Source organism: Onychostruthus taczanowskii, unplaced genomic scaffold, assembly GCF_017590055.1.
Source record: "Onychostruthus taczanowskii isolate IOZ18803 unplaced genomic scaffold, ASM1759005v1 scaffold69, whole genome shotgun sequence".
NCBI lineage: Eukaryota > Metazoa > Chordata > Aves > Passeriformes > Passeridae > Onychostruthus > Onychostruthus taczanowskii.
The window spans coordinates 1,823,627-1,850,241 of NW_024504676.1; the positions used below are offsets into that span (position 1 = coordinate 1,823,627).

Here is a 26,615-nt window from a genome sequence, read left to right on the forward strand (position 1 = left end):
TAAAGGCAAAACCTTGAATTATGTCAATCCTTAGGGAAAAGAGTGAGTATTTTTATTCACAGAATGGCAGGTATTAAAGCTTGAAAGGTCATTTTTGAACATCTACTTTTTCCCAAAGCAGACTTGTTCCTTCTAGTAAAGAGTTTATTGCAAGGAACTAAACACAACTGAGCCCAGGAAAGGAGGCACCATATGCAGTGCTATAACACCAAACCTTCATTGGTCACGCGTCATTTATAAACTTGATTTAAGCCTCACGGGAACATCAATAAGCATATGAAACTATCAAAACTGGCCCACTTTAGCTGGAAGCTAACTTCAGCTTCTATTGCAATGATCAGGCAGGGGAAAAGAGCAGTGAGGAATTCTCTGCGATAGAAACACCCCCAAAGTTAATGCTCATGCTGACTATTTGGATAGGAAGCTTAATGACTTAAAATAAGCCTATGAGCAATCCACACCTTCTGCTGCAGTTTGAGAAGAACTGAATTTCTGAAGGAAGACAGCAATTCTAAATTAAAGTCTGCACTGACTGTGTCTTTTTAAAAGGCTCAGAGGCCATAAAGCAAAACTCTCCACACCAGACCCTGACAATGCAGCTTCTCAGCAGCATCTTGCTACTACTCATTTCCAAGGGACCAGATTTTAATTCTGACCGCAATATATTCTAAAATCTTTTTTTTTGTTAAGCATCACGTTAAAGGGATCGTTCACTATCTCCCTGCTGCAAAAATTGGCTCCTATATTAAGCCAGTGAGTATGCCATAAGATCATGAGATCACTGGAAAATTAAATGGTCCATCATTCTACATAAGCAAGGATAGCTAAAAGGCTTAAAGGGCAAAGGCTTACTTGAATATTCTGTGAGTTACACAAATTAAATATTTAAAAGCCCACATACCATTTGAAGTATTGAAGTGCACATTTTGAAAATGTAAGATTATATAGAAGCAGTGTGCAAGATAAAATAGAGTGTTTATTTCAATTCTTAACATATTTAAGAATTCATTATTCACTTAAAAATTAATAATATGACTTGTTAACTCACAGCAGTTTCACATACTACATCTATATTCCTCTGTTCTTGTGGTAATAACAGTAGAAGCCAACAGGAAAAATAAAAATACCCCAAACCCCAAAAGCTTGAATGAATACATCTGACCTCATACCTCTTGGGCTTTGCTGTCTGATGGCTGGGGAACTGACCAGGCTCTGAACTTTGGCTGAATAGGCTTATCAAAGAAGGGTGTACAGCAAGTCACTGTCTCTTCCACCTCTCCTGGAAGAACTAATGACCCTGCTGAATAAAAAAGAGTCAACATTAACCTTCCACTCGATGCATAAATTAGCAAAATCCTGCTAAAATCCTGTAGTGCTCAGACATGGGCAGTAGCTTACTAGTCAGAGTGTGATGTAGTTATTGTTGCATAAGCTATCATTAAAACAGAACCATGCAGTCCTGAGCTAAAATCTAGGTAGTAATACTGAACTAAGGAAAAATCAAACTTGTCTGAAAACAGACAGGTAGCTCTTCTTTCTTAAGGATGCTGAATTAAAATCTGGATGCAGATGCTCTTAAACTCAGAGAGCACCTGGAATTACATTCCTTTCTTTCAGAAGAAAGATGGAAGGTCCTCAGCAGAGATGTCTGCAGTAGAAGTTATAAAACACCTTGCCTGCCACTGATGAGCTGAGCAGGGTCATTCACTTCTCTTTACCTAGAGCTTCACCACCTTTACACTGGGCATAAAGAATCATTGCAAAGCATCTTAGTATGACTCTCACAAAACATTAAGTAAAGACACCTGGTAGAACTACTAATATTCCGCACTGCAGTGCCAGATGACTCTCTTGTCTAAGGGTATTTCACAGATGTCTGTTTCTCCCTGATCTGTCCAAAAACAGGCACTTGAGAGGACTTCCCCCTATCTGGGATGGAGTGACATGTAACCTTTCCATACAGGCAGGATTTGTTCCACAGTTCACAAATGAACAGCTTTTCTGAATCACTTTTCTTTTACAAACTTCAGCAAAACATTCATACTGGGACCAGTGGGTTTGCATTCTGTGACAGATCTGAAGGATATGCCTTAGGTTTAGAAATATCTTCTAACATGAATCAATCTCAGCTCTGCCACAGCACAGATGTGTCCATCATGTCTCAGTAATGTTTTTATGAAAGAACTTAAGGGGACCATATGTCTTGCAATTTAGTCAAAGGATTATGTAAATCTACCTACTATTTTTTTCAGCTGATACACAAGTTTCTTTACAGTTTTATACTACATTTACATTTATCTTGTAATCTCAGAATAAATTTTCAAAGCACTGCTTAAATGTTACTTAATGGAAGCAACAAGAGAGTACATAGATCTAGGGTGAAATGGATGAAGTGTCTACTTATCTCTGTATCTGCACAATTTTACCACAGTAGTGGAGTTACAAACCTCTCATTCCCCTGTGAACCTGCATTTGAAAATAAAGATTTCCTAGGCAGGTCTCCATAAAAAATCCATGATCAAATTCTTCATTTAGTTTTCTTCTGGGAATAGTGTACTATTTGAAAAGCCAGCAGGGCTTCGAATTGCAAAGTAGAATGTTCTTTTAAAAAGAGTTGAATTAATTCCCTTGGGTATTTAATTTCTGGATTTTTGTCTCGTGTTTCGTGATAAGTGGGTTTGTTTTCATCCCTATTCTCTTGGTTGCTTATGTCTATCTCCAGCCATGTAAGTGCTTTCAGTCCTTGTTCTCAGCATAGCATCTGTTCTGATTCTGCACCAGTTACATGAGGAAAACTTTCAGAAAAGGACAGCACAGTCCACAGGTATCTAGGCTATGTCTACACATGCTCTGCACCTGCTTTTTCCATCATTTGGGTCAAAAGTATTTATAGGACAGAAGGAAGATGTGAATGCTCATTTAAAGACAATGGAATCTTCCACTATTGTTTCAAACCTGCAACCTTGATCTACACCCTTACTAAAGTAAGGGAAGCCTGGACATCAAGAGGTTTTTATCACCTACTGATACAAACACTGATTATTTCTGCTCTAAGAGCTTCTCCTCCTCAACAGACCAATCTGCAGAGAGAAGATGAGGAGGAAGCACTGTTATGCAACAGCCTGGCAATGGCTCAGAAAGATAACTCTTAAGAATTAGGACAACAGAAGGAAATTTATTTTTGCTTTTAGAAAGAAGTGCTTGTCATACTCAGAATGTCAATTCCACTTTTTAAGGCTTGTTAGTAATGCAAACAATGTTTCAAATTCCCTTCAATCACCCTTAAGAATGTAATCAACCTTTGTTTGCCAGCAGACATGCCAGAAATGAGCTTTGTCTCTCTCTATCCTGGCTGTGTGACAACATATGAAAGTCTAATTGGTAAATGCTGCTTTCCCTGATAATGTTTAATAAAGAAACCCCTTCAGAGAGAAAAAAAATTAGAGAGTTTTGACAGTCGTCCTTCTCAGTGGGAGCACCCAAAGGAACTCCAGGCCATTGTAAGTTCTAGCCAGTACCTCACAGCTTGTTTAAGCTGCTGTTACAGCACTACTGGATGATGATCCTAATTAAGCTGCTAATTATGTTCTCTGTGGAGGTGATTAATTAGCAACAGGAAAGCCTTGGATACTGCCAACAGCACCATATATAGAGATAACTGAACAGGCAGCGGTACCAAAAAAACTGAGAAGACATTTTGAAATGCACCTCTCATGTTATGAAGAATCAACTCCCTGGATGATATGGCTGACAATTTTACTGAAGTCCAGCATACTTTAATAACAGCATATTTGGAAAGTGAACAATACTCTTTAGTCCCTCCCTACCACATCGCAGAAAGTGATCACTAAATCTGTCAACACTGCTGAGTTGGGAGTTTTTTGCATACTGTGTACCACAGACACCAATTGTGAGTATAGAAAAAAATTATCTACTGGCACAAGTCTGCTTTTAACTTTCAAGAGTGAAAGAAGTTCGAAGTTTCGTCTATAACTTTACTGTAGCCAAATGATGCCCAGCTATAAATACACTGACAGCTATATATACACTGACACAGGTTTTACCACTTTCAGACACTACATTTCACAAAAATGCTGTTGATGGGGAATTGAGAAGAGAATGATAACAAAAAAAGCTTAAAAGCTAAATTTTGCAGTCTGCTCTAATTCTCATGCTTCAGGCTGTTAGTCCCAAAGAGCTGCCTAGTGTGAAATCATCTCAAGGCAGTGTTAAATGGATTGCAGCGACTGGAGAAGAAAAACAAGAAAGGGATTCACCAGCTGGGGGGGAGCCCCATACTTTAAAAAATCCACCTCATTTAACTCTGAATCCTCTTTCTCAACATGATTTTTCTGGATATAACGATAGGCTAAAATATAAATGGAGAGGCACAGATTATGAAAAGTAACAGATGTTGATATAATTCACCCAAAAATTATTTAAATAATCAATAATTATGCTTGGCCTCAGCTTCAAAGTAACTGAGTCAATCAGGTTCTCCTCAGCCTCTGCAGGGTTACAGACAACTGGGACCTTGAAAAGACAAGTTTGCAGCACTTCAGTGCTCCAAGCTGGATTAGGATGAGACAGTTATATCCTTGCCTATGATGCCTCACCCACGCATTTAATTAGTCCTGTTTTAATTTTCTCTTGTATTTCTCTCGCATTTCTCTCGCACACTCAAGATCTCCAGACATTCTTTAACATATTTGGTACTTTATTCAAATATCACCTATTATTATCAAGTTATCCCTAAAGCCCTGCAGGCAAAAAATTTGTAAGCAGTCCTGGAAAGTCCTGTTGCCAAAACATAGGCACTAGGCAGCATCCATCCGTCCATCCCTGGAGAAAGCCTGATCATCTCCATTGTTGCCTTAAGCTCCTTACAGTTAGAGATTAAATTCAGGGAGAAAGAGTGATTACAGTACACCATGCCCATGCTGTCTCTACATGATGCATTAAAACTGTGGTTTAGGGCAGCAATTTCACTTTGCCAATCATGGTTTACAGTGCTAAAGTCCCACAATGCAAAGCATTGCCCCTGTTTCAGGCTTTCAGTCCAGTGCTGTCAAACAAAACCAGCTACAATAAATTTGCACATTGGCCAAATCTCTGGGCTGCTTTTCCTACTCCTAAGAAGCAGTCATATTCATTCACACCTTAAAAGACACTGAACTTTGCCAGATAAATTGGAAAAAAAAAAAAAAAAAACAAAACAAAAAACGCCCCAAAAAACCAAAAGAAAACTTCACTAGAATGACCCTTCCAGGACACCTGCCAAAAAGCACTGGTTAGATGGGATGTTTTTTACACCTATTTTCTACCATGCTTCTCATACCTTCAGATTTGAGCCAGTTGCCCTTAAGTGTGAATATTTATTGTATTAATGTACAGTTGCCAACTCAGCTAACTGATCTGCCCTTTAAAGCTAAGCGAAACACAGAGATATTGAACTGCTGCCAACAACGAGAGATGAAGGTTTGTTGCAATTACTAGCAAGGTATGATATTTTTACTGAGTAAAATAAGCTATGATATTTTTAAGCTTGTTTTGACAATATGAAGTCTTAAATCAATCATTTTTTCTGACATAAGGTGGCAGCATTTAAAAAGGTCAACAACAGAATGTATAATTTGTGTCACAATTTACCTCATTTATAAACTAACTGGAATTCTACAGAATTAATCTTTCATTAAGGTATTCACTACTGATATTATTCTAGATTACTTTAACATTACAAGCAATAGAAGTGACATAATTTTATATTTTAAATTGCATTTTGTTGCTATGGTTTCTACAGGACTAAGATTTTACCTCTCTTACTATGAAGCTCTATTGAGTGGATTTTGATGTGTAAGACAGGTATCAAACCATAAGTGCTATTTTCTGCACTTATTTCTATTTAGGAGTCAAGGAGAAATTTTTTAGCCTGACTTGACAAACATTTTCAAAGCCCAGGGTTTCCCAGATATAAATTTGCATGTTGTTCACTTTCCTTCCAGCATTTAGAAGGAACAATTAATTTCTAGCTAGGCAGTATTTCAATGTTATAAAATACAACCTAAAAGCCTAATGTTAGTGAGCATTGTTGATACAGTCTCAGTCTTCACTGAGGCACTCTGCCTCAAATAAAGTGTGTTTTACCAGGGTTTTCCATATGTATGTGATTAACATTTACTCTTGGATACACACAAATACACAGAAATGACCCAAAAGCTGGAGAGAGGCATGGTCTGTCACAGTACTGAATGCACTGAGTTATCCCCAAGCTTAAGCAGAGCTCTTTTTCTCACTGTTCTGCTTAATATTTTAGCATTGGGCTTAATTCTCATCAACCAGTTTGTGGCCTGTTTGGAACTATGGATATCTAACAATACTTTAATGAACTGGATATAGGCATTTCTCGCATTATGACACAAGTGAAGTGTGGGTTTGTGCTTCCAACAGTAAACTCCAGGGGCTTTTTAACAGATAATTCCAGAATTTAAGACATAAACATAGAACAATGCCCTACAAAGGGAAAAATGGGCACATATGAACACTGCACTCAAAAAAAAATCTTTGACATTTTTTTTTACTGTTTTACTCCCTCCTTTCTGAAAGGTTGGAGAAAGAATACTTGCCATAAACCTGACTTACATTGGTTTATTATTTTCTTGTGAGATTCTGGAAATCTCTAAGCCCTTGGACTTCACAGGAATTCAGGACACAGAGAAAGGAAAGACTAATCAAAACTTCACTGTTAGAGTGGAGAGACCAATCAAGTGGCAATAACTAAGAAAGCAAGCAACAAAGCCCTGCAGTTTCTGTCTGTGACCTCACGCAAATCCCTTAATCTGTGTGGCCTGGTTTCCTTGTACAGCCACAGGTATAGATGACGAAAATGAATTTAAACACTAAAAGGTTGTCAATTCTGGTTGTAATAAAGACCACAGAAGGACCTATAACAGACAACTAACTATAGACATTAGCATTCCATTTACTTTTTGGAGGTGGGAGAATTAAAATTATTATAGATGTACAGAACAGTTCAACACAACTCAAAATGCTCCTAATTGGAATTTTTAAAGAAGTTCACTGTGAATTCAGAATTAGTCTAATCTATTTTAAGCCCAGGATGAAATTGTTTTAATAGGTAGGGACAGCATTTTCATTAAATATTTCCACTTTACAGCACTGTCTCTTAGCACCCACATTACTTTACAAAAAAAAAACTTTTGTAATGACAGTAATTTCAATACAAAATAAAAATGCATGAATATGGGGAGATGTTGCTAACAAGAAGAGCTCTGCACTTCTAGAAAAGCTTGGGGGAAAAAAAAACCTTCACCAGGACAAAGTACAATAAACATTCCCCTTAATTTATTATTTCATTACCTCTTAGAGTGAGGAAATTAGTACTTCAATTTGGGGAATTGGGGCAATGTTGGGAATTTTCTAGCAATAGAAGAACTCAGCAAGATCATCTCTTTTAGGGGAGAAGCAGTTCTTTAATCAATTTAACCAAGCAGTTCTTTAACCAACACACTTGCATTCAGAGACAGAAAACGATGGTGAATACGAAGGGGGAAACCTACCACTGCATGTCTCTTCATCTGTGTCTACATCTTCCAAGTGTAAGTACTTGTCCACCTGCCATGAAAACCCAAATGGGAAAACAGAGAAAAATATATCAATTCCATTCCTTATAGTACAATCCAGAGCAAAGCAAAAATGCATTAAATTGTCTACTTGATCTTTTCCATTTTCCCCTGCATTTTTCCAAGAAAGCATATGAGTTTTCTTTGAAATGTGTAACCCAAAGGAAGTACTTTTAGGTATAGTCAAAGATTTACTGCCAAAATTGCCACGTATCAACTTAAGTGATGGAAAGGAAGCTCAAGCTGTACAGTAACTTTCTCAGGAACTTAGTGGGAAGATGAAGAAGTAAAATATTTTCATAGGAAAATGATGCATGATGAGTTACTAGGCAATTTTGCAAGCTCATTTCATAAAGCACAAAGAGAATATATGCTGTAGGCAAACTAGAGCTTGATCCTTCTGTTTTGACACTAATGGTGAATTGATTAGGAAAAAAAAAAAAAAACCTAAGAATTATTACATTTCTAGTATTTAACCTGGGGCTTTACTCTACTATTTTCTCAGGCTAATGTCCCTTGAACAACCTAAACTATTTAAAACATACCCAAGGACAAGACATTTCTCATTTCAGGTATCACTCTGAATAGATGCACAGAGTGAGAATGAAAGGTTTTTCCCAGCCTATCTGCAAATAGTGTTACCATGGAGGATTGACTACATGCCCTAGATTTTCTTCTGTGTTTCCATGAAGTAATTAAAGATGCTTTCAGATAATTTTTTCCAAGCTGGTTTGAAAACAGTCTCAAGACTTACATAACCTTTACACTTTAAAAGTACATATTCACCAACATCAGAAAAAATTTTGGACTGCTGTCATTCTTCTTTCTCACAGATGGGAAATACATCAGCAAATTGCAAGTAATTTGTAAATTAATACAGGCAAAATCAGTCATGTTCTGCTCATAATCCCCACTTTCAAGTAAACCTCACCTTCACTCTCTCAGACAGACTGAGATTATTTCCATCAGAGACACCAGCTGTTGAGCTCTCACTCATCACTGCCTGTAAATAGATGGGCAGAAATACTTACATGCATGAAACAGAATCAAAATCACAACCAAAGCTCCTACTGATTTATACATAGTTCACAGAATCACAGAATGAGTAAGGTTGGAAGGCACCACTGCAGGTCACTTGTCCCTGCTCAAGAAGGGTCCCCTAGAAAACATTACTCAGTTTTATAGACGTTGTATATAAAAATTTTTAAGAAGTTAATGCAATGCTCCTGAAAATAGAACAAGTACAGGTAATTCTATGAAAACCTACACGGGACCAGACTGAATAAATTGGAACAACAGTGCAAGTAATCATAGCATGCCTAAAAAGCAACATTTAGAACAGTAGCACTGTTTTCAAAGCAGTATTTTCCTCATTTTCCTTTCTTAGGGCAGGCTTAAAGGTTACAGTGGTCAACTTAATGCATTACAGCCTCCTGCTGCTACTACACTGCCCTTTTTCTGCTGCATTTTACTATTATTGTATTTGTTTCTTAAACTGCTAATGTGACAAAAATGTGCAGGCATGTCTGAAGTTTTTTCTTCTACGTAAAGGTTTATGGAAGTTCCATCACATAAAGGATAATGGAAGTTGTACATTGCTTTACTTGGCAGAAAGACAATTCAACGTGGCTAAAGTAAGAGACACAAAGTCAAATTATAGCAATGAGAAAACAATACTTCTTATGAAAAAAATGGCAAAAATATTGTCATTATTATTACACAATCAACTGACAGAACATAATTGTGAGACACAAAGTCAAATTATAGCAATGAGAAAACAATACTTCTTATGAAAAAAATGGCAAAAATATTGTCATTATTATTACACAATCAACTGACAGAACATAATTGTTGTAAAAGCCTTGCTTGATTCTACCTCAAAGACATGTCCTAGAAAGGAGGAAAGTGGCAGCTTGTGCCCTGTGGCCTGGCAGGCCCATCATTTGAAAGCACTTCAGTGTGTTGCTCAACAAACACAAAAGGACCTGCTACTTATTTTTTAATAAAAGTTTAATGAAGAGCAATTTTGAGTACAGACTAGATCACAGCCTAATTATTTGTTATTCAGGCAGGAAGGCAGAAGTTCTTAACAAGTTGACTCCGATTTCCATCTCCCTTCCAGATGACGCCTGTTGTTTTCCTGTCCCTACACATTAAATCCCTAATCCCTTATGTTTCAGAAGATCAAAAATGCCCCTGGCCTGCCTACTGTTTACTTCAGGCAGTAACATAGCTTCAGGAACACAGAACTCTTGCATTTCCTAAAATCTACAAGAAACAAATAAACCTGTCCATGCTGGCATCCGTAATCTCAGGATTTATTTTTCCTTTTTGCCAACCTCTATCACAAAGTGCAGTCTCCAGTGAAAGCATTACTTAGCTCATTGCAAGGTGCCTTATTTGTTAGTCAGATTATGGCAGCTCTTCAGCAGGGCAAATGCCACTGCCAAACACGATCTCTGCAGGTGCCTCTCTAAGCATTTAACACTTAGGTAGTATTTTAAATATTTGCCTCACATAGGATAAATACCACTAGCCTCTAACATTTGGACAGTGTATCTCTCCATATTTTCATCTGTTTAAATGTGGTGCTTGTCCACATGGACAAATGTTAACTCGTTACCTCATTCTCATTTGGCATCCGTGGTGGAAATGACACCCACATTTCTTTGCTTCTTTCAGGTGAGCTATCCTGTTTATTTCTGTTTGGTAATTCAGAAGCAAAACTTTTTTTTCTTAAGGAGTCCACTTTACTTCCCTGAATTGTCTTTCCTTCTTTCTCTGCAAGCAGAATCACACCAGATCAGATAACATAATGCACTATCCAAGAAAAAGAAAAGCATGTCTATAATTACATTTACTATTGACTTTTTTACACATTCACTTTTCCTCTCATGAAAGCTTCCATGTACAACATATACATGTATTTTATGTATAAAATAAAACTTTAGCATAAAACCTTACCAGACTTTACCATAAAACTGAATATGCAGTTTGAACTTCAATTGCACAGAGTCCCACCTATTCCTCAATACTGAAGAATTCATTAACACAAAAGCTTATGTAAGATACAGAAAACTTCATAAAATCAACCAAGAATTGAAATACCCCAAAAAGCAAGACATTAAGGTTACGCCTTACTGCATCTAGAAGCTAACAGCATGTGCATGGAAGTATGGATTTCCAAACCCACATTGAATAGTTTTTTTTCCTTCTACCTGGCAAAAAAATAAAGTAATCACAGCCAAAATAAAAACACGGTACTTTTTGTTTCAGAAGTCCCATTATTGAATAAGCAGCAGCTATAGGTCAATCAATTACAATGAAATTCACACCACATGTTCTTAATGAAAAAGAAATGCTCATTTAATTAAGCTTTTTGAGTTTAGTTTGAAAAATTTACTTTGCAACAATAAGAAACACTGCACTGCATTTCTAAAGCATAATTATGTATTGTAAGCATCGAAGTAACTCTTGTGGAGAGTTTTAATGATGCCTTTGGGGTTGCTATATTGAGCCATACAGCAAAGAATTATTAATCCCCTGGGACAGCTCTGTGCTGCAGTTACTGTGACACGCAGAAAGGGCTAGCAGGCTGGGCATAACCTGAAGTCCACACTTGCAAGAGTCAGGGTTCATAAAAAGCAAACTGCACCAGTCCTCTGCACAATTCCTAAACCCCAGGTTTCTGTAACATCTTGCTTGTCCCTGCTTCTTTTGCAAGTATTTTCCTAAAACAGTATTTGGATACAGCAGTACAAATGAGCCATCACTTTTTCCCAACATTCTCTTTTTAAGCCATGGAAATGAAGCAGTATTAGACATGAAACTCTCTTTTAAATTCTTGACTGGTAAAATGGTCACCTACTATTTGAAGATAATTTTACTGTCACCCTACTTTAGAGGAAGAAATAGACGGCTAGCTCAAAAAATGTCAATCTTTTTTTACTTTAGCAGTAAAACAGGACAGACTTCCTGTTTTATCCTAAGTTTTATCTTAAAGACTGACAAGCCACAAAAGAATATTAACGTATTTTGGGGCAAATGTGTAATGGCAAATATCGCAGCCGAACATCTGCAGACCAGCAGAGTACCAACAGGGCCTGAGGACCAACCCAGGGTCCTCCCTGGGCACATCAGGAGATTTCTGTATGAGAAGTGATAAAAAGATTCTGGAAGCCATACACTTTTCTCACCAGACCAACAGAGACACAAAAGAAATCATCACTGGAATGATCAGAAGCACAACTCATAGAGCCAAAAGACTCTGAGTAAACATGACATTATTGCAGTAGCCCATGCTTTTCTTGTATACCACTGTGGTCATTCTTCTGAGCTATAAATCGGATCATCCTTCTCAAAAATATAGCTTCTGAGTTCTCCAGAGAAAATAATACCACTTTTAGCACCAAAAGACCTATGACACATAGTTGGGCAGTTATAATTAGGCACACATATGAGCTGACAAACTTGCTTTATTAGATTATATATATTTTGGACACCTGAGCTATTGTCACAGCTAAAAAGCTAGATGGATTAAATGACCTAGTAAGAAATCAAGTGCATTCAGAGTATTTATGTGCCATTTACCAACCCCAGACGAATTACAGCTTAGAAGCACTATCCCTTTTCCTAAGAGATCAGTCATAAACTTTTGACAGAAACCTTTTTCTGGTTAAAACCATTGCAAAGTTATTGGATTAGAGAATATTAAACAATACATTTGATGAAACATTCAGCACTGCAATGTCACACTAGATTCATGACTGCTCGTGAAGAAAAATTTAGAAGAAAAACGTCTAAGCAACCCAAAGCACTTGTTAAATGCAATTCTGTGGACACAAAATCAACTGTGCAACCATGTGCATAATAAGGCAATGCCATATAAATTAAAGGGGGGCAGGTGATTCAAACATTATGTTGCCAGCCTTGAGCACAGTCCCTCGGGATCAGTAAGAGCAAACTTCAGCTGCCCAAAGCAACTCCTGACACCTACAGTCTCCTCATGTATGCACCACATAATTGGCCCCTTTGAAGCAGTACCTGCAATGAACTTTGAAAATATTATCTAAAAAACCAGACAAAAGTTGTTTTGAAGTTAAAGAAACTACAGTCTGAAGACAAGTATCACAGGTGCATTTCTTTGATAGTGTTCTGAATTTCAACCATTTCTGTCCTTACTTTTTGAAGAGAAAGGGAAGAAGGAAGGATGGCATTCCAGCCAGCGAGAGGATCACTCTGCCCCTTCCCCTGACTAAAATGATAATTGACTCATTATTCACAGTCACAGCTCTCAACCTGCCAAGATCCTGTTGTAGAACACAGACCTTCACAATATGTGATAAAAATCAAAAATAAGGGATACAAACACAACAAAATGTAGCAGAGGAAGAAAGTTGAAATGATATAAAGATTCACACATTTATTCTGCAGACAGATTCTGTCTCACTTTTTAGTCATTTCACTGTCAGTGTCTTAAAAATGAAATAACAAGCCAACTTAGATCTCTAGAAAAGTACATCTGAGTCTCTCAAGAGCAGTATCCATCATAATTGTGTGTCACTACGAGTATGGTGCAGACTTTAGAAACATGTTTCAATCAAAAAGGATATCCAGCTTGATAAATTCTTTTCTCTCTTGCTATCTATCCTCTATATTGCCTAAAATTCTCTTTGTCTTCCAATTTGGACGGGAATTTTTTGAGAATGTCTAGTGATTACCCACATATTTCAAAGAATAATGGAGTCACTTACCACAAAACCAGAGAAGAGAGCTACCTGTATTATCAGGAAAAACTTACTGCCAGTGAAATCTCTCAGACGACATAGTAGCCCCAGCAGAATGATAAAATTCTCATGATCTGAAGCATTTCAAAGCCAGACCAGACACAGCAATCAATAACATACCATAGAATACCTGGCTTGGGATAATACACTGGACAAAACAATTCAAACTAACAGGTACTTCCCACCTTTTTTCAATTGGATTAATTAATTTCAAAACCAAAATCTTGTTGAGATTTAGAAACAGGTCCCTTTAGTTATAAAACAACAACAAAAAAAACATACAGGAAAGCTACTATTTTAGTTCCAGTTTACTTTTTTGTTCTCAAATCCTGGACTGAGGACCAGCAGAAGGCTTATGAATCCCTTAAGTCTCTTCCAAGTTATGCTTTGATGGAAAACCTGGAATTCAGATATTACAATGACTTTCTGCAGGACTCCTGAACAAAAAAACAAAAATCAATTTTACTCACAGTACTATAATAACTGTCTTGAGCAGAGATAACAAATACAAATGTCGTGTTCATTCACTTTCTCCATTCTTCAAACACACCATCAGCAAACATTTTAAAACAAGAAAAAAGGCTGTCACTGAAATGATTCCATAAAATATCACTTTGACATGTCCACAAGGTGATAACACACTCTAGAACTACCTGTATTTAACTATTTGCAACTATGTAAACCATTGTACAGCACTGCATTCATTTACCCTAAATTACAAGCTGTAAGAGGAAAACAAGAAATTTCAAGGCTAAAAATCCAGTTTGCTGAGAAGATAATTTTTAGAACCTTTTATTAATTTTTGTTGACTCAAAGCAGCTCCCACAATTTCTGCAGTAACCCTATGACACTGTAACCCTAGCAAAATCTGCTGACTCCCTATGTTTGTATATTGTTCTGGTGGGAACAGAACACAGTGTTTTAAAGTTACTTAGCCTAAAAAAGCCATTCTGATTTATATTAAACAGATACCTTTCTGTTTCCATATATTTTTGTATATAAATTGCTGTATATCAATGCAGTTTGACTTTTCAACACAAGAAATATCCCATTTAGTATGTACCTGAAGGATTTCAGTATTAGAGTCCTAAAAGCCTGTCCAAAATTAAGAGCAATTCAGGTGTAATTCAGGCACCTAAACTTCATCATGTAGCCCTGCTTTAAGAGTCTAAGGGCTTAGCCTCCTGATGCCACCCAAAAAGGCAGTGGATGTTTTACAGATATTGTACCATATCTGCCCACACTCAGCATCAGCATTGTCTATCCCATTACTATCTGAATTCATGTGAGGTACATTCCAATCTCACTCCATCAAAATCTGCACTCATTTCAATGGCAGTGATCTCACAGTAGTACTCAGCAAGCAGAATTCCTTTACAGCAAATAACTTGCCTAAAACATTTACCTCAGTGCGCAAATTAATATTTGTAACACAAAAATTCAGCTGGTGCAGCCTTTTCCCCTAAAGTCTTTGATCTTATCCTGATTAAATGACAAACAATCGGCACAAAGTATTGTTAGCCTTTTTTTTTTCCCCATTTAGAAAAGGTCAAGTTTTACTACAATCAGTAATACAGGCTCAATTTTTCAATTTAGATGTACCCATTTCTTAAGGAAATTCCACTGTATTATTTCCTCAGCCAGGATAAATAACTATTGCGCGGACTGAGACAAGTAATTTCAGTGGGACTAACTCTAATCTAACAGAGTAAACTCTAAAGTCCTGATAGTTACTTCTGACTGCCATTTTTGGATACTTATTGTAGTATGTTTAGAAGTAAGTCAGGAAAGGACTTTTTTATGTGCTCCTTCAGGGGAAAGATGAACGACTGCTACTATCAAGTATTTTTCAGCCACTCTCACAGACCTACTCTAGCTTAATGTACAGTAATACTTCTCTAAAAACCAAATGAGCTCCTAATTTTCAAAAATTTAGCTGTTTTTTTTATCGTGTCAGTATCTCTTCCTTTGTACTTAATGGAACATATGTGTTCTGGTTTCATGTAGTGTCTGTCTGTATCAATATCTATGTCTCTGTTGTGCTTTTGATAGTCTCAGTGTTAGAGAAAGGGCAGTATTTCCTGTTTATTCCTCATTCACCCCATCTGATCATTTAAAAATTCATATGATTCTTTCACAGCTCAGCAGTGGTGTTGCTGGATACCTTCTCCATTTGAATACTAATGCTGTCAGTTAAACAGCAAGGCAAATGTGCACTTCATCATTTCAGTAGCTTGAACAAGCAAAATCCTGCTTCTTTCTACAGATGTACAAGAACTCCAGACTTCTTTCTGAGTTTGGGCTATACTAAGCCATACTTTGAACTTTTTGATTTTATTTCTTAAATACTTGCGGTTTTTGGGTTTGTTTTTTTTTCCTACAGTCAAAGAAAGCGCAAATTTGCCTAAAGTTCTCCTCAGCACAAGCAAACTACATTAAATACATATGTTGGGAAGACTAAAAGAACATGTGATAAATGAGGGCAGGATCAATCTTGAGGACTTTCTGTTCTTGCATCCTAGAAGAATTCAGCACTAATAGTTGAGCAGGTAAGTGCTGTGAGAAACAAGCAAATTGCATATAATTAAAGCATCTGACATTTTCATACAAAGTATTCCTTTCTTAACAAGTAATATAAAAACAGCAGGTGGGAACAAAATAAAATATCAGAAGGCCCACGTGTTTGGAAAATGCTGGAATTTGAACATTATAATCACAACACTAAGGCATCCCTAAAAGGCCTGACTTATTTTTTTAAGGCAAATGCCCACTTTTTTGCAATTAGGCATTTCTATTTAATTTTATACTGAAGACTGAAAAGTATCCAATTCTTCAAAGAGTTCAGCACTAAATTGGAAGTGAGGTCACTCGACTTCTGATTGTCCTGTTGAGTCACTCATACACAGCTCTGATCTCTGACATTATTTGCTTTGTGTCATTTCCACATGTTTCCACATGGGCTTCCTCAGCTCACTGCAACACAAGAAACTAGCCAACAGCTGCATTTAGTGCAATTTGATGCCTTTCTAGACAAGGTGATGAGGTACAGCAGAATTCACTCTGTGTTACTGCTTTTCACGTTACCAGAATTCAATCACTGCCAATATGCCACTGTAGCATAGAAACTCTGCCAAAGTATCAACAGCAAAATTACTAAATATTTCCCTATGTTCTAAAAAAAACTCAGTTATGCAAGAGAATGAAAATGCTTTTTTTTTTTTTTTTAATCTGAAATATTCTTCGAAAGAGAAGAGAATGAAAATACTTTTTTTTTTTTTAATCTGAAATATTCTTCAGAAATTGTTTAGTAACAAAGGCATCACAGAAAACAAAGAATTGCTATTAGGGTAGCACTACTGTTCAAGTTTCCAGGAGTCTGAGTGCCTCTGTGCTTATCTGATGCTGCCACTGAGCTACTGTGCAAATGCACAAGTCATTTCCCTTCTTTCGGCCTATTTTTTTCTGTCTATAGAACTGACATGACGTATCTTGCAAAGCAAATACCAGGACAACAAATATCCATAAAACAGATCAGTTATTATTATTTCAAAAACAAACTATTAAGTTTGCATTTCTATGTCTGGGATTTTTTCTACATTTAGGGGCTCTGTATGGTATTTGATTTTATACTACATTGAATAAAGGCTACACAGAGATAGCTACTGAATTTATAATCAATAGAAAACTGCAAATTTTGTCTCCCAACCAATTCTATCAAATGATCCAGCACAACACATCAATAAAAAGCTCTGAATTGACGCTGCTTCCCTATTTCATGCCCTGTTTAAGTTCCCTGGGGATGACAGATTAATTTAATTCATTTTACTGAACTGTCTAGTTGCTTTTATTGGCAAATATACTCTTAGGTTGAAATTTCTCTTGGGGTTAGCATTGTCCTACTGGTCCATTTTAAAATAAAAGTGCATTCACTGTCACTTCTCGTATAGTTCTCTGTTATGCTTTCTGCTGTGAAGACTGACATTTGCAAAGTGCCCCCACTGACACTTATATGGGAAGTTTAAAGTTGTTGTTTTTCCTAAATGTGGTTAATGTAAAAAGGAAGCAGACAGCTACAGCCAAATGGACTGTGAACTGAACACCTTGCCCAGCTTCCACTGGGGAATTAAGTTAATCTGAGCACAACACAGAATATGGCCCTGGCATGGCACCTGTAAGCACAGAAGCGATCAGTCACTTCCAAACTTCCTCCACTTGACAGTTCGTTCAGCACAGAAGCATCAAAACAACAGCACCAAGGCTAAGTTTCAATCCAAGCTGTAGCTTGCTTAGATGGGTCTAATCAAGCTCCCTGGACTTCATCACACTGTCAGGCAGTGGGAGGTGTATGAAATACAGCATAATTAACAGCAGGAATGGAATTCATTTAATCCTAGTGGTAAAATTCCCAGAACCATGGAAAAAATGCAAATCTTAACTTGGATTTGGGTAAGAATTTTGTTCATGGCAGCATTTTCCTATCCAGCTGAATGATTCCTAATCCCATTTTTTAGAAGTATGAAAGGAGCAATTTAAAATCTAGATGAAAATTTTGAAGCTTGGACCATTTGGGGTTTTTTTCCTGTATTTTTTCTACAAGGTCAAATGAGATATTTTATGCTCCAGTGAATTTTCCATTCTTCCTCTGAGTTTTAAAATATAAGCAGGTGCTGCCTTCTGATTTTGATCATCATAGCTTTGCACCAAATTTCAAATGCTCTCCCTAAGATTTGAAATAGGCTTTTGTCCTCTGTGGCAACTTTTTCAAAAGTGGGGCTGGATGGATTTCCATGAGATTTTGTCCAAAGTTTTTCTAGAAAGTGTGTAGTTTTGAACACACCTCTCATTGACCACATCTGCAGAAATCTGTATCATCCACTCCTTTGTAAATTCAGCTCTTCTGAGGCTCCTTCAACTGCAAAGCTTTACAGCGACTACGAAAGATTTCATCTTCCTGGATTCATGCTCTAATTTACTAAATTACATTCCCATGGGTTCACCAGCCCTTTTGCCCATATATTCATCTTGTTAATATTATCCCTATGACAAAAAACACACTTTGGATGCTCTAAATAAGAAAAAATAAAGAGACTTAACTAGAATCTTAACCTGGCCCTCAAAGGCACATCCATTACAGATCAATAAAAAAGGTTTTAAAAAAAATCCACTTATGGAGGAAGTACTCCTATAATTTTAAAATATTATTTCGTTAAGCTATATAGGTCATGTTGTGTTGGAGCAGTATGTTTTATATGCTGAGATCAGAGTTTTAAAATATATATTTACATATGATTATCTATTTTCCATCAGATTTGTAAACGTGAGGAAATAATCTTACTGGAGGATTTACTTGTCAATTAGTCTATGAACTCTCATTTTCTCACTGCACCAAACACATTTTAAAAAACAGAACCACTGGGATTTTTAGGAATACTAAAATCTGGAAGATTAAAATTCCATATCAAAGATGTAATTTTATGGTCCAGCTAAGTTATAACATATCTCTGTACTACTTAAACCAAACACACATCATGAAACCAATTACACAGAATTTAGAAGGACTTATTTTGACTCCACATCTTGTTCTATGTGAACCAAGAGAGTAGCTTTCCAAACAGCACAAGGAAGAATAGAAGTAGTCAAAGGTAATATCACAAATTCAGATACAATAAAAAGACAACATCTTAAAAATGTGATTTTCTTGATTGGGATATTAGCAATTCTTAAAAAGCCAAACTGAAGTCAGGAATGCAAAAATTCATTAATCCTGCTTCCCACATTTTTAGGAACGAAACTCTACTCTCAGCAGAAGGCCCTAATGTATTCACAGGGAATCACTTCAGGCTATTTATAACCTCAAAAGGTCCTTTTTAGCTAGGCCAGAACAGCCAAGGATGCTTGTGTCCTTCTACTCAAGGTATATTCTTTACAGCTTCACTGTGTGTAAATTTAACATATGAATAAAAATTTCTAAATCACTAGAGTATCAGATTCTTATGAGATGTTTTCAAGAATAAAATAGAAAATTCAGCTGAAAATATCCTTGCAATGCCAACTGCAGACCCAGTATAAATTCATGCACAAGTGAAAATCACCTTCTGTAAATATGTTACTCTGTGAAATCAATGGAATCCAATTAGTTTTGTGTGTTTTCTGTTTCCAGTGTTACGACAGACAAAATCTATCAGATGACAATGTATGTTTTATGCTTTAAGTAGATTTTTTTCAGGTCACTAGTTTATAATGCAAACCAGCACGTTGGGTACTTTTAAAGGAAAATGAAAGTGGGAGGAAAACAAGTTGAGCTCTTCACTTCATACCATCATAAGAACCTGCATTTCCAAGCATTTGATTCAGGTAAAGCTCTACCTTTTATATGATTTTAGCAGCAAATGCCTACAGTGACAGTGAAAGTGACTGAAATACACGCTGAGGCTTTTTGCAAGTAGCATCATGATATGCAGCATGCTTCTATGATAGGAGCTATCCCCAGTGTATCAATCATACATAAGAAGACCAGAACCGGATTTTCAATCCTCTTATCTCATCCCCCAGTGTCTCCTTTCTCTTCTATATTTTATAGGCAGGAGAGATAGAAAGTTGCCACAAGATTATTCCTGTGGCAGCTTCAGCTCCCCCACTGGTTTTCTGCTCAGTGCTTGTGACTGACACTTAGTTGTGCCTCAAGGATAAGGACAGGACAGACTTTTGAGTACCAATCAATGGGGAATGCCACACACTGTAATTGAAAAATACAGTGCTTCTGCAATAGTATGAGGACATCACTTCTAGTGCAAAGCAGTGGTAAAGAGAATTGTGAGTAATATGTAGCTTGCACTTATTTTTATGGTACCTGTCTGAACATGGTTTAAAAATGTGAACCTGAGCTACAGAATTGGAATTCTGTAATACAGCAATGCTCAGATCCAAGGTTAAGCTCCACTTTTTATTTCCTCTGCAGAGCATGAGATATTTTCAGCCTAATCTATCTGATGTCCTGCTGCAACTTCATCCAAGTTACCTGTTAGCTTGGCATAGGATGGGTCAGGTTGGAAGTGACCACAGTGGGTAACCTGGTCCAACTTTCCTGCTTAAGCCAGGTCATCCTAGAGCACCTTGCACAGGATTGTATCCAGAGAGATCTTAAGTATCTCCATTGAGGGAGACTCCACACCCTCTCTGGGCAGCCTGTTCCAGTGCTCAGTCACCCACACAGTAAAGAAATTCTTCCTCGTGTTCAAGTGGAACTTCTGTGCATAGGTTTCTGCCCACCGCCTCTTGTCCTATTGCTTGGCACCACTGAGAAAGGCCTGGCTCCATCCTCTGACACCCTCCTGTCACAAGCCTACAGATATTGATAAGGTCCCCTCTCATTCATCTCTTCTCGAGGCTGAACAGGCCAGGCTGCCTCTGCCTTTCCTCCTAAGTGAGGTGCTCCAGTTCCTTAATAATCCCTGTAGCCCTCTGCCGGACCTGCTACAGGAGCTCCAAGTCTCTCTTGCCCTGAGGAGCCCAGAACTGGACACAGAGCTCCAGATGTGCCTCACCAGGGCTGAGGAGAGGGGCAGGATCCTTTCCCTCGACCTGCTGGCAATGATATTCTGATGCACCCCAGGATCCCATTGGCCTTCTTGGCCACTGCTGGTGGCGCTGACAATGGACAGCTTGTTTTCCACAAGGACCCTCAGGTCCTTCTCCACAGAGCTATTTTTTATGATCTCAGCGCCCAGCCCGTGCTAGTGCAGGTGGTTGTTCCTCCCCAGGAGCAGGACCTGCACCTGCCTTTGCTGAATTTCAGAAGGTCCCTCTCTGCCCATCTCTCCAGCCTGTCGAGGCCCTTCTGAAGGGTTGCGCAGCTCTCTGGGGAATGGGCCACTCCTCCTGGCTCTGTGTCTGCAGGGAAGCTCCTGAGGAGGCCTCTGCCTCCAAGTCATCAATTAATCAAGTAAACCAGGGCCCAGTATTGAACTCTGGGGGACACCATCAGTGACACGGCTCCAAGCAGAGCCTGTGCTGCTGATCATGACCCTCTGGGATCTGCCACTCAGCCAGCTCTCAACCCACCTCACTGTCCATTAATCCAGCTCATAATTCTTGAGTTTGTCTACAAGGATTTTGTGAAGGACAGTGTTGAAAGCCTTGCTGAAATAAATTTAGACAATATCCACATCCCTCTAGGTAGCTGTTTCATCACAGAATGCAATCACTTTGTAGAAGGCACACACACAGGCACAGCACAGTGGGCTACTGTTAGTAAAGCTGTAAAAGTACCCAAACTGCACACTCCTAATCTCAGGCCATCTCACACTATTAAGTACTTTCCTTAGGCTCTTCTTTTATGGAGACTTCTCAAGCAAAACAATGCAAGATGTACTTAGGAAACATCAATCCTTCCAAACAGTGCATGTTCCCCCCTCCTCCCTAAAGCAAGCATAAATGGCTAACCACCTGTAGAGACACAGCAGCCTGGGAAACAATCTGTAGAAAGTTGTCCTTAGGGTTCCCACTGCTGAGTGGAAAAACAAAAGCATCACAAGGATTTGCCTAAAGTTACAAAGCAGGTGAGTAGCACGACGACATTAAATACCACCGCTTGTCTTTTTATCTTTCCTTCTGTCTGTGGTATCTAACAGGAGATTTGGGAAATTACATACCTTTCAAAAGATATGTGAATGTACTTAGAAATTCCTCATATGACTGCTCATGGCTATTAATAAATTGATCAAGGATGCTGTTCTTTAACAGTTGCTCTCCCATGATCATCCACACCTTGAGACTCGAAGAGGTATATCTGGTTTTGTAGGCTGCTTCTGCAATAGAAAGAAAAAAGCTATAAATACCTGCAGGCAGAAAACAAATCAACAGAAAAGTCTCCAATTCACATAGATGGGCACTAGAAAGTATAATTTTTCTTCTCTCCTTGTGAAGTTCTGATCTAGTCAGTGGAACTTTACTCAACATTTCTCCTAAATTCACATGGACATAGAAATTTTAAGTATAGACAGAGAAATTGTGATCACTTATGCTTGAAATCTATGACCTTGGGTAATATGGGCCAGAGAAGAGCCAGCTTCTCTTGGTATTGTTCACTCCCTTAAGTTGTTCAGTCTTTCAAACCCTGCCTTCTTTGCAGAAACCATGACACCCCTCATCAGCATGTTGTATTTAACAACCAGGACACAGCTGCACATTCGAATTTTGGACTGAATCCATCATCTTCAGGTGCACTGCTCACTGTACCATCAAAGCCACAAACTCAGATTTTGGAGCACATGTTAAATCACAATGACGTGTGTGTGTGTGCTGAGGCAGCACACAGGGCAGGGAGGGCATGCTGGAGCTGGACAGCCATGCAGGAATGAGAGGACCACTCCTGAGAAGGGAACAAATGCTGACAGCTGAAGGAAGGGAGCTCCACTCTCCAGTCACACAGCAACAGCTTTGCAGCCCACCTTCATCACTTAACCAGACTCTACAGTCCTGAACAGCCCTCGGTGATGCCTGCTGAAGCTACCCTTGCTCCTAACTCATAAAATCTATATAAATGCATGTTAACATCTGCATGATGCTAAACAATTACCCATATTACTTATTTTTCATACACATAGGTCCACACTAATAGAATCAGTTTGCACACATAAAGCTGATCAAGATGCAGGAATGCATTATACATGAAGTGCTTGATTTGCATTTGTTCCTCTGTCGCCTCTCCTGATTTACCATGACACTAAGAATTGGATTTGGGGTATGAAAGCTTAATTCTTCACCAAAACTTCAACGATACTAAGGAAAGGCTGCCAACCTGATACTGAAGTTAAATAACATTGAAAAAGAATTGTTTGGAGACCAGAAAGAAAATAAAGCAGGCTTTCTAACATAAAGCTCTAATTTTGTTGCATTGCCTGCTTCCAAGGAAGACTAATGTTCTGAAGATATCAAAATACATGCACACCCATATGACCTAAAGTTTAAGTTTTCTAATGTTTTACAAAAAATCCAGCCATTATTAATCTCTCTGTGGACTGACAAAGCAGAATATAACTCACCAGACTCTCAGAGTTGTTTATGTCTATTACAGGGCTTTGAGAGGCAAGCAGTGCCTTCTATTCCTCATTAAGGTTATTAAAATCATTACTTGAAACAGCGCTGTGATTTGTAAGGCTATTGTAAAAGAAAAAATATATATATCTAATCAAGAAAAAGTTAATAACTTTTTCTTTGAAGTCTGGTGTCTAGGATCTCCAGCTCCCTTACAAACACTAACAAAATAAAGTTTAAAACATTCCCATAAGGAAATCCTAATAACAGATTAAAAAAATGAGTCACCAGGAATTGAAATGATTTAAAAACAAGTTAGTGGAGGGCTGACAGCCAATCTTACATTAATTCACTGTAAAATGCTCTAGGAAACTAGAAAATTAATATGCATTTTGGGGGCATAATCATATCCTTAACCATCTGCATGATAACTTTCTCTGTGAAAGCCATGATCTACAGCCACCAGATCACCAGCCTGAGATTCAGCACCCAGACCAGGTGGTTCCAAAATCATGTATTTCAATTCTTACTCTGCTGTGCAGCTTCTACTTGCTACAGCATGTGGGAAAATTCACTTCAGATATTCCCTTGCACAGCTGTTATTGAGGTCTACAGAACCATCTCCTCACGGAGAGGAAAAACCAGCTAGGTCCTAATGAAAGCCTAGGTTCTGTCAGAAAAACAGCCATTCTCTCACAGAGGAGAGACTGGCAGCCAGAACTACCCGTTCCCTGTTTGCAAGCATTTTCCAGAACTGCCCAGTGCTGCAGCATGGCCCTAAATAACAGCAAGTGCAGATGATGGTAGGTAGGGAACATCTACTATCCCAGTTCATGAAACTGAACATGTGCTTAGGACACATGGTACAAGAAGGATGTTGAAAAATTTATCTCAACCCATCAAGGCTTTGGTATTTTTTTCATTTTCATTCCACTTGGTTTTCTGCTGCTTCCCACCTATTTTATTCCAGAGTCTCTCTTAAATGATCACCACACCATGTCAACCACAGAAAAGTTTTGTGAGGTGAACAGCTGAAACCAGGCTGACCAGAAGACTCTCACCTTTGCTAAGGAGCTAACCAGTACATTCCACATAAAAGCTTCAGCAAACACCCAATTCACAGCCTCAAGGCAATGACTTCTTTAAACCATCCTGAAAAAATGAAAAAACACACAGTAGTGGATTGAATCCTCCACAATTTAAAAAGTTGATACAATGACACTTCAAGGAATGAAATTACTGCACTGTTCTGGTGAAGAATAAATACTATTAAAATAAAAAAACTTATCTTCTTTTTTCCCCAAAGGAATCAAACTAACTTGGAAGTGTCAAGGAAAGTAAAACAAGAGTATCTGATCCTTTCCTTATGCTGGCTTTGGATACTTTTAGAGTCAAATATCAGCAAGTGATGCATTCAAGCAGCAACTACGCTTTCTTCTTTTTGCATTTCACTCCTGCTCATCCATCCAAATGACTTTAATGAGGTTTCTTGAGGCGATCACTCATTAAGCCTTGCTGATCATCAGCAGATTGTGAAAAATCAATTTTATTTCTCAAAACACAGTCTTCTTCTGAGAAGTTTAAAACAAATCAGAAATCTCTGCATTGAATCAAATAGGCAGGTCAAGTGAGTATTAGCATAATTTCAATTATACAGTGATTAATTCTATTAAACAACACAAAGTGTGGTGGAATATGAACTTCCTGGTTTACGTTGCATTTTTAAGTGCTTTATGTTTCTTTAAAATACAACAGAGGCAATGAAAGAAAAATCAAGATTATGAATTTTTTTTAAGGAAAGAGCAGTAAAGGTAATTGTCTCTGCAACCTCAATAAAATCTTATGTAATTTAATTTTTCAGGGAAAATAAACCAACTTCACTAGCACTTCTGGCATAGGTTCAAGCCAGGTTTTCACTCTATGGATTTGCTCTCCTAGAAGTCATTCTCAATTTTAAAAAAAGGCTGATTAATAAATGGGGGTTTTTTTTAATAGTTCACCTATAGGTGGAAGAAAAATATCCACTAGATACATATGTTATCAAAATTTTATAATTATGTCTGCAAAAATCAGATTGAACATAAATACACTATTTATAAATCTTATACTCTGTTACCACTGGACAACGCCGCGCCTTTTTTCCCTACAGAGCTATCACAGTAACTACACCTTTAACAAAATTGTTGCAGCAATGAAGAACGAGGTAGCAGCATTGCAAAAAGACTGAGATTTTAGCAGACAAGTGCACTCAGAATCAATTTAAGTCTATCCAGGTTCTGGCTGCTCCCAAAAAGGCCACCACCACCTTCACTTTCTCTTCACCCTCTGGTCTACCACTCCAGTCCATCTCTTGGGCAGACAAAATAAACCACCACTACAAAACCCGAGAGTTAACAGAGCAAATGCATATAATATTCTGTTTTAAAGATGTATTTTCCAATCTGCCTTTCAGCCATACAATCACGATTGCCTATACAAGGGGACAGTGTGAGCAAGGCAAGGATGCAGGATTGCCCCTTTGGCAGCCTGTCATAGTTGCTTATGCAACCCTGAAAGCACAGCCTCATCAGAAACACCCTCACAAATGGCCCAGAAAGCTGTGCCTCCTGCACGCTGCAAAAGCAGGTGTCAGCAGGGCACCCCTACACCCACGGTGCCCAGCTGGAGCCTGCAGCGCTGATCATCAGCCCCCACGGTGCAAAGAGGCCGGCAAAGCTGGAACTCAAGCCCGTCCTTAACAAATGCTGGTTGTTAGCTATGCACCGTGGTTGCTGCCTTAACAAACATCCCAGGATGGTGCTTTAAAAGTAGGCCAGGTGAAAGGTGCGATTCTGGGAATTCCTGCTCAAGAAAGACATGGAACATTTTGAGTCAAGCAGTTACCCATTTTCCTGCAGGCAGAAAACTGCCTCCTTCTTGTCTAGACATCTGCAAATCGACACTTGCAGAAGAAAGCCCTCCCTGCTCTACTGCCCTACCCTACTTTTCTCCCTCCTCCTCCCTGCTACCACCACCTGTGGGGTGGCAGAGCTCCAGAGCAAACACAGAGGCACCAAGTTCTGGCCACAAGCAGGTGCAGGTCAACCCAGCTGGAGGAAAAAACTATAAGTTACAAAGGACAAAAACTTTGAGATGAGGCTCCTTCCAACAACTC

At 38.2% G+C, this 26,615-nt stretch overlaps 1 protein-coding gene across 7 annotated transcripts in view; it reads right to left on the bottom strand.

Moving 5' to 3' along the window:
* The window catches only part of LOC121344855 (intraflagellar transport associated protein), a 39,277-nt gene that overhangs the window by 5,968 nt on the left and 6,694 nt on the right, over positions 1-26,615 (bottom strand). For 3 of the 7 annotated variants that reach the window (XM_041421146.1, XM_041421147.1, XM_041421149.1), the window contains exons 3-8: positions 24,523-24,613; positions 22,078-22,233; positions 10,264-10,421; positions 8,572-8,643; positions 7,578-7,632; positions 1,170-1,300 (exon numbers count right to left, since the gene is read on the bottom strand). In XM_041421146.1, the coding sequence (XP_041277080.1) occupies positions 1,170-1,300; positions 7,578-7,632; positions 8,572-8,643; positions 10,264-10,421; positions 22,078-22,186 (525 nt within the window). In that variant the 5' untranslated portion in view covers positions 22,187-22,233; positions 24,523-24,613. The remainder of the gene's footprint in view (positions 1-1,169; positions 1,301-7,577; positions 7,633-8,571; positions 8,644-10,263; positions 10,422-22,077; positions 22,234-24,522; positions 24,614-26,615) is intronic. The other 4 variants (XM_041421148.1, XM_041421151.1, XM_041421150.1 and 1 more) reach the window with 3 other exon arrangements.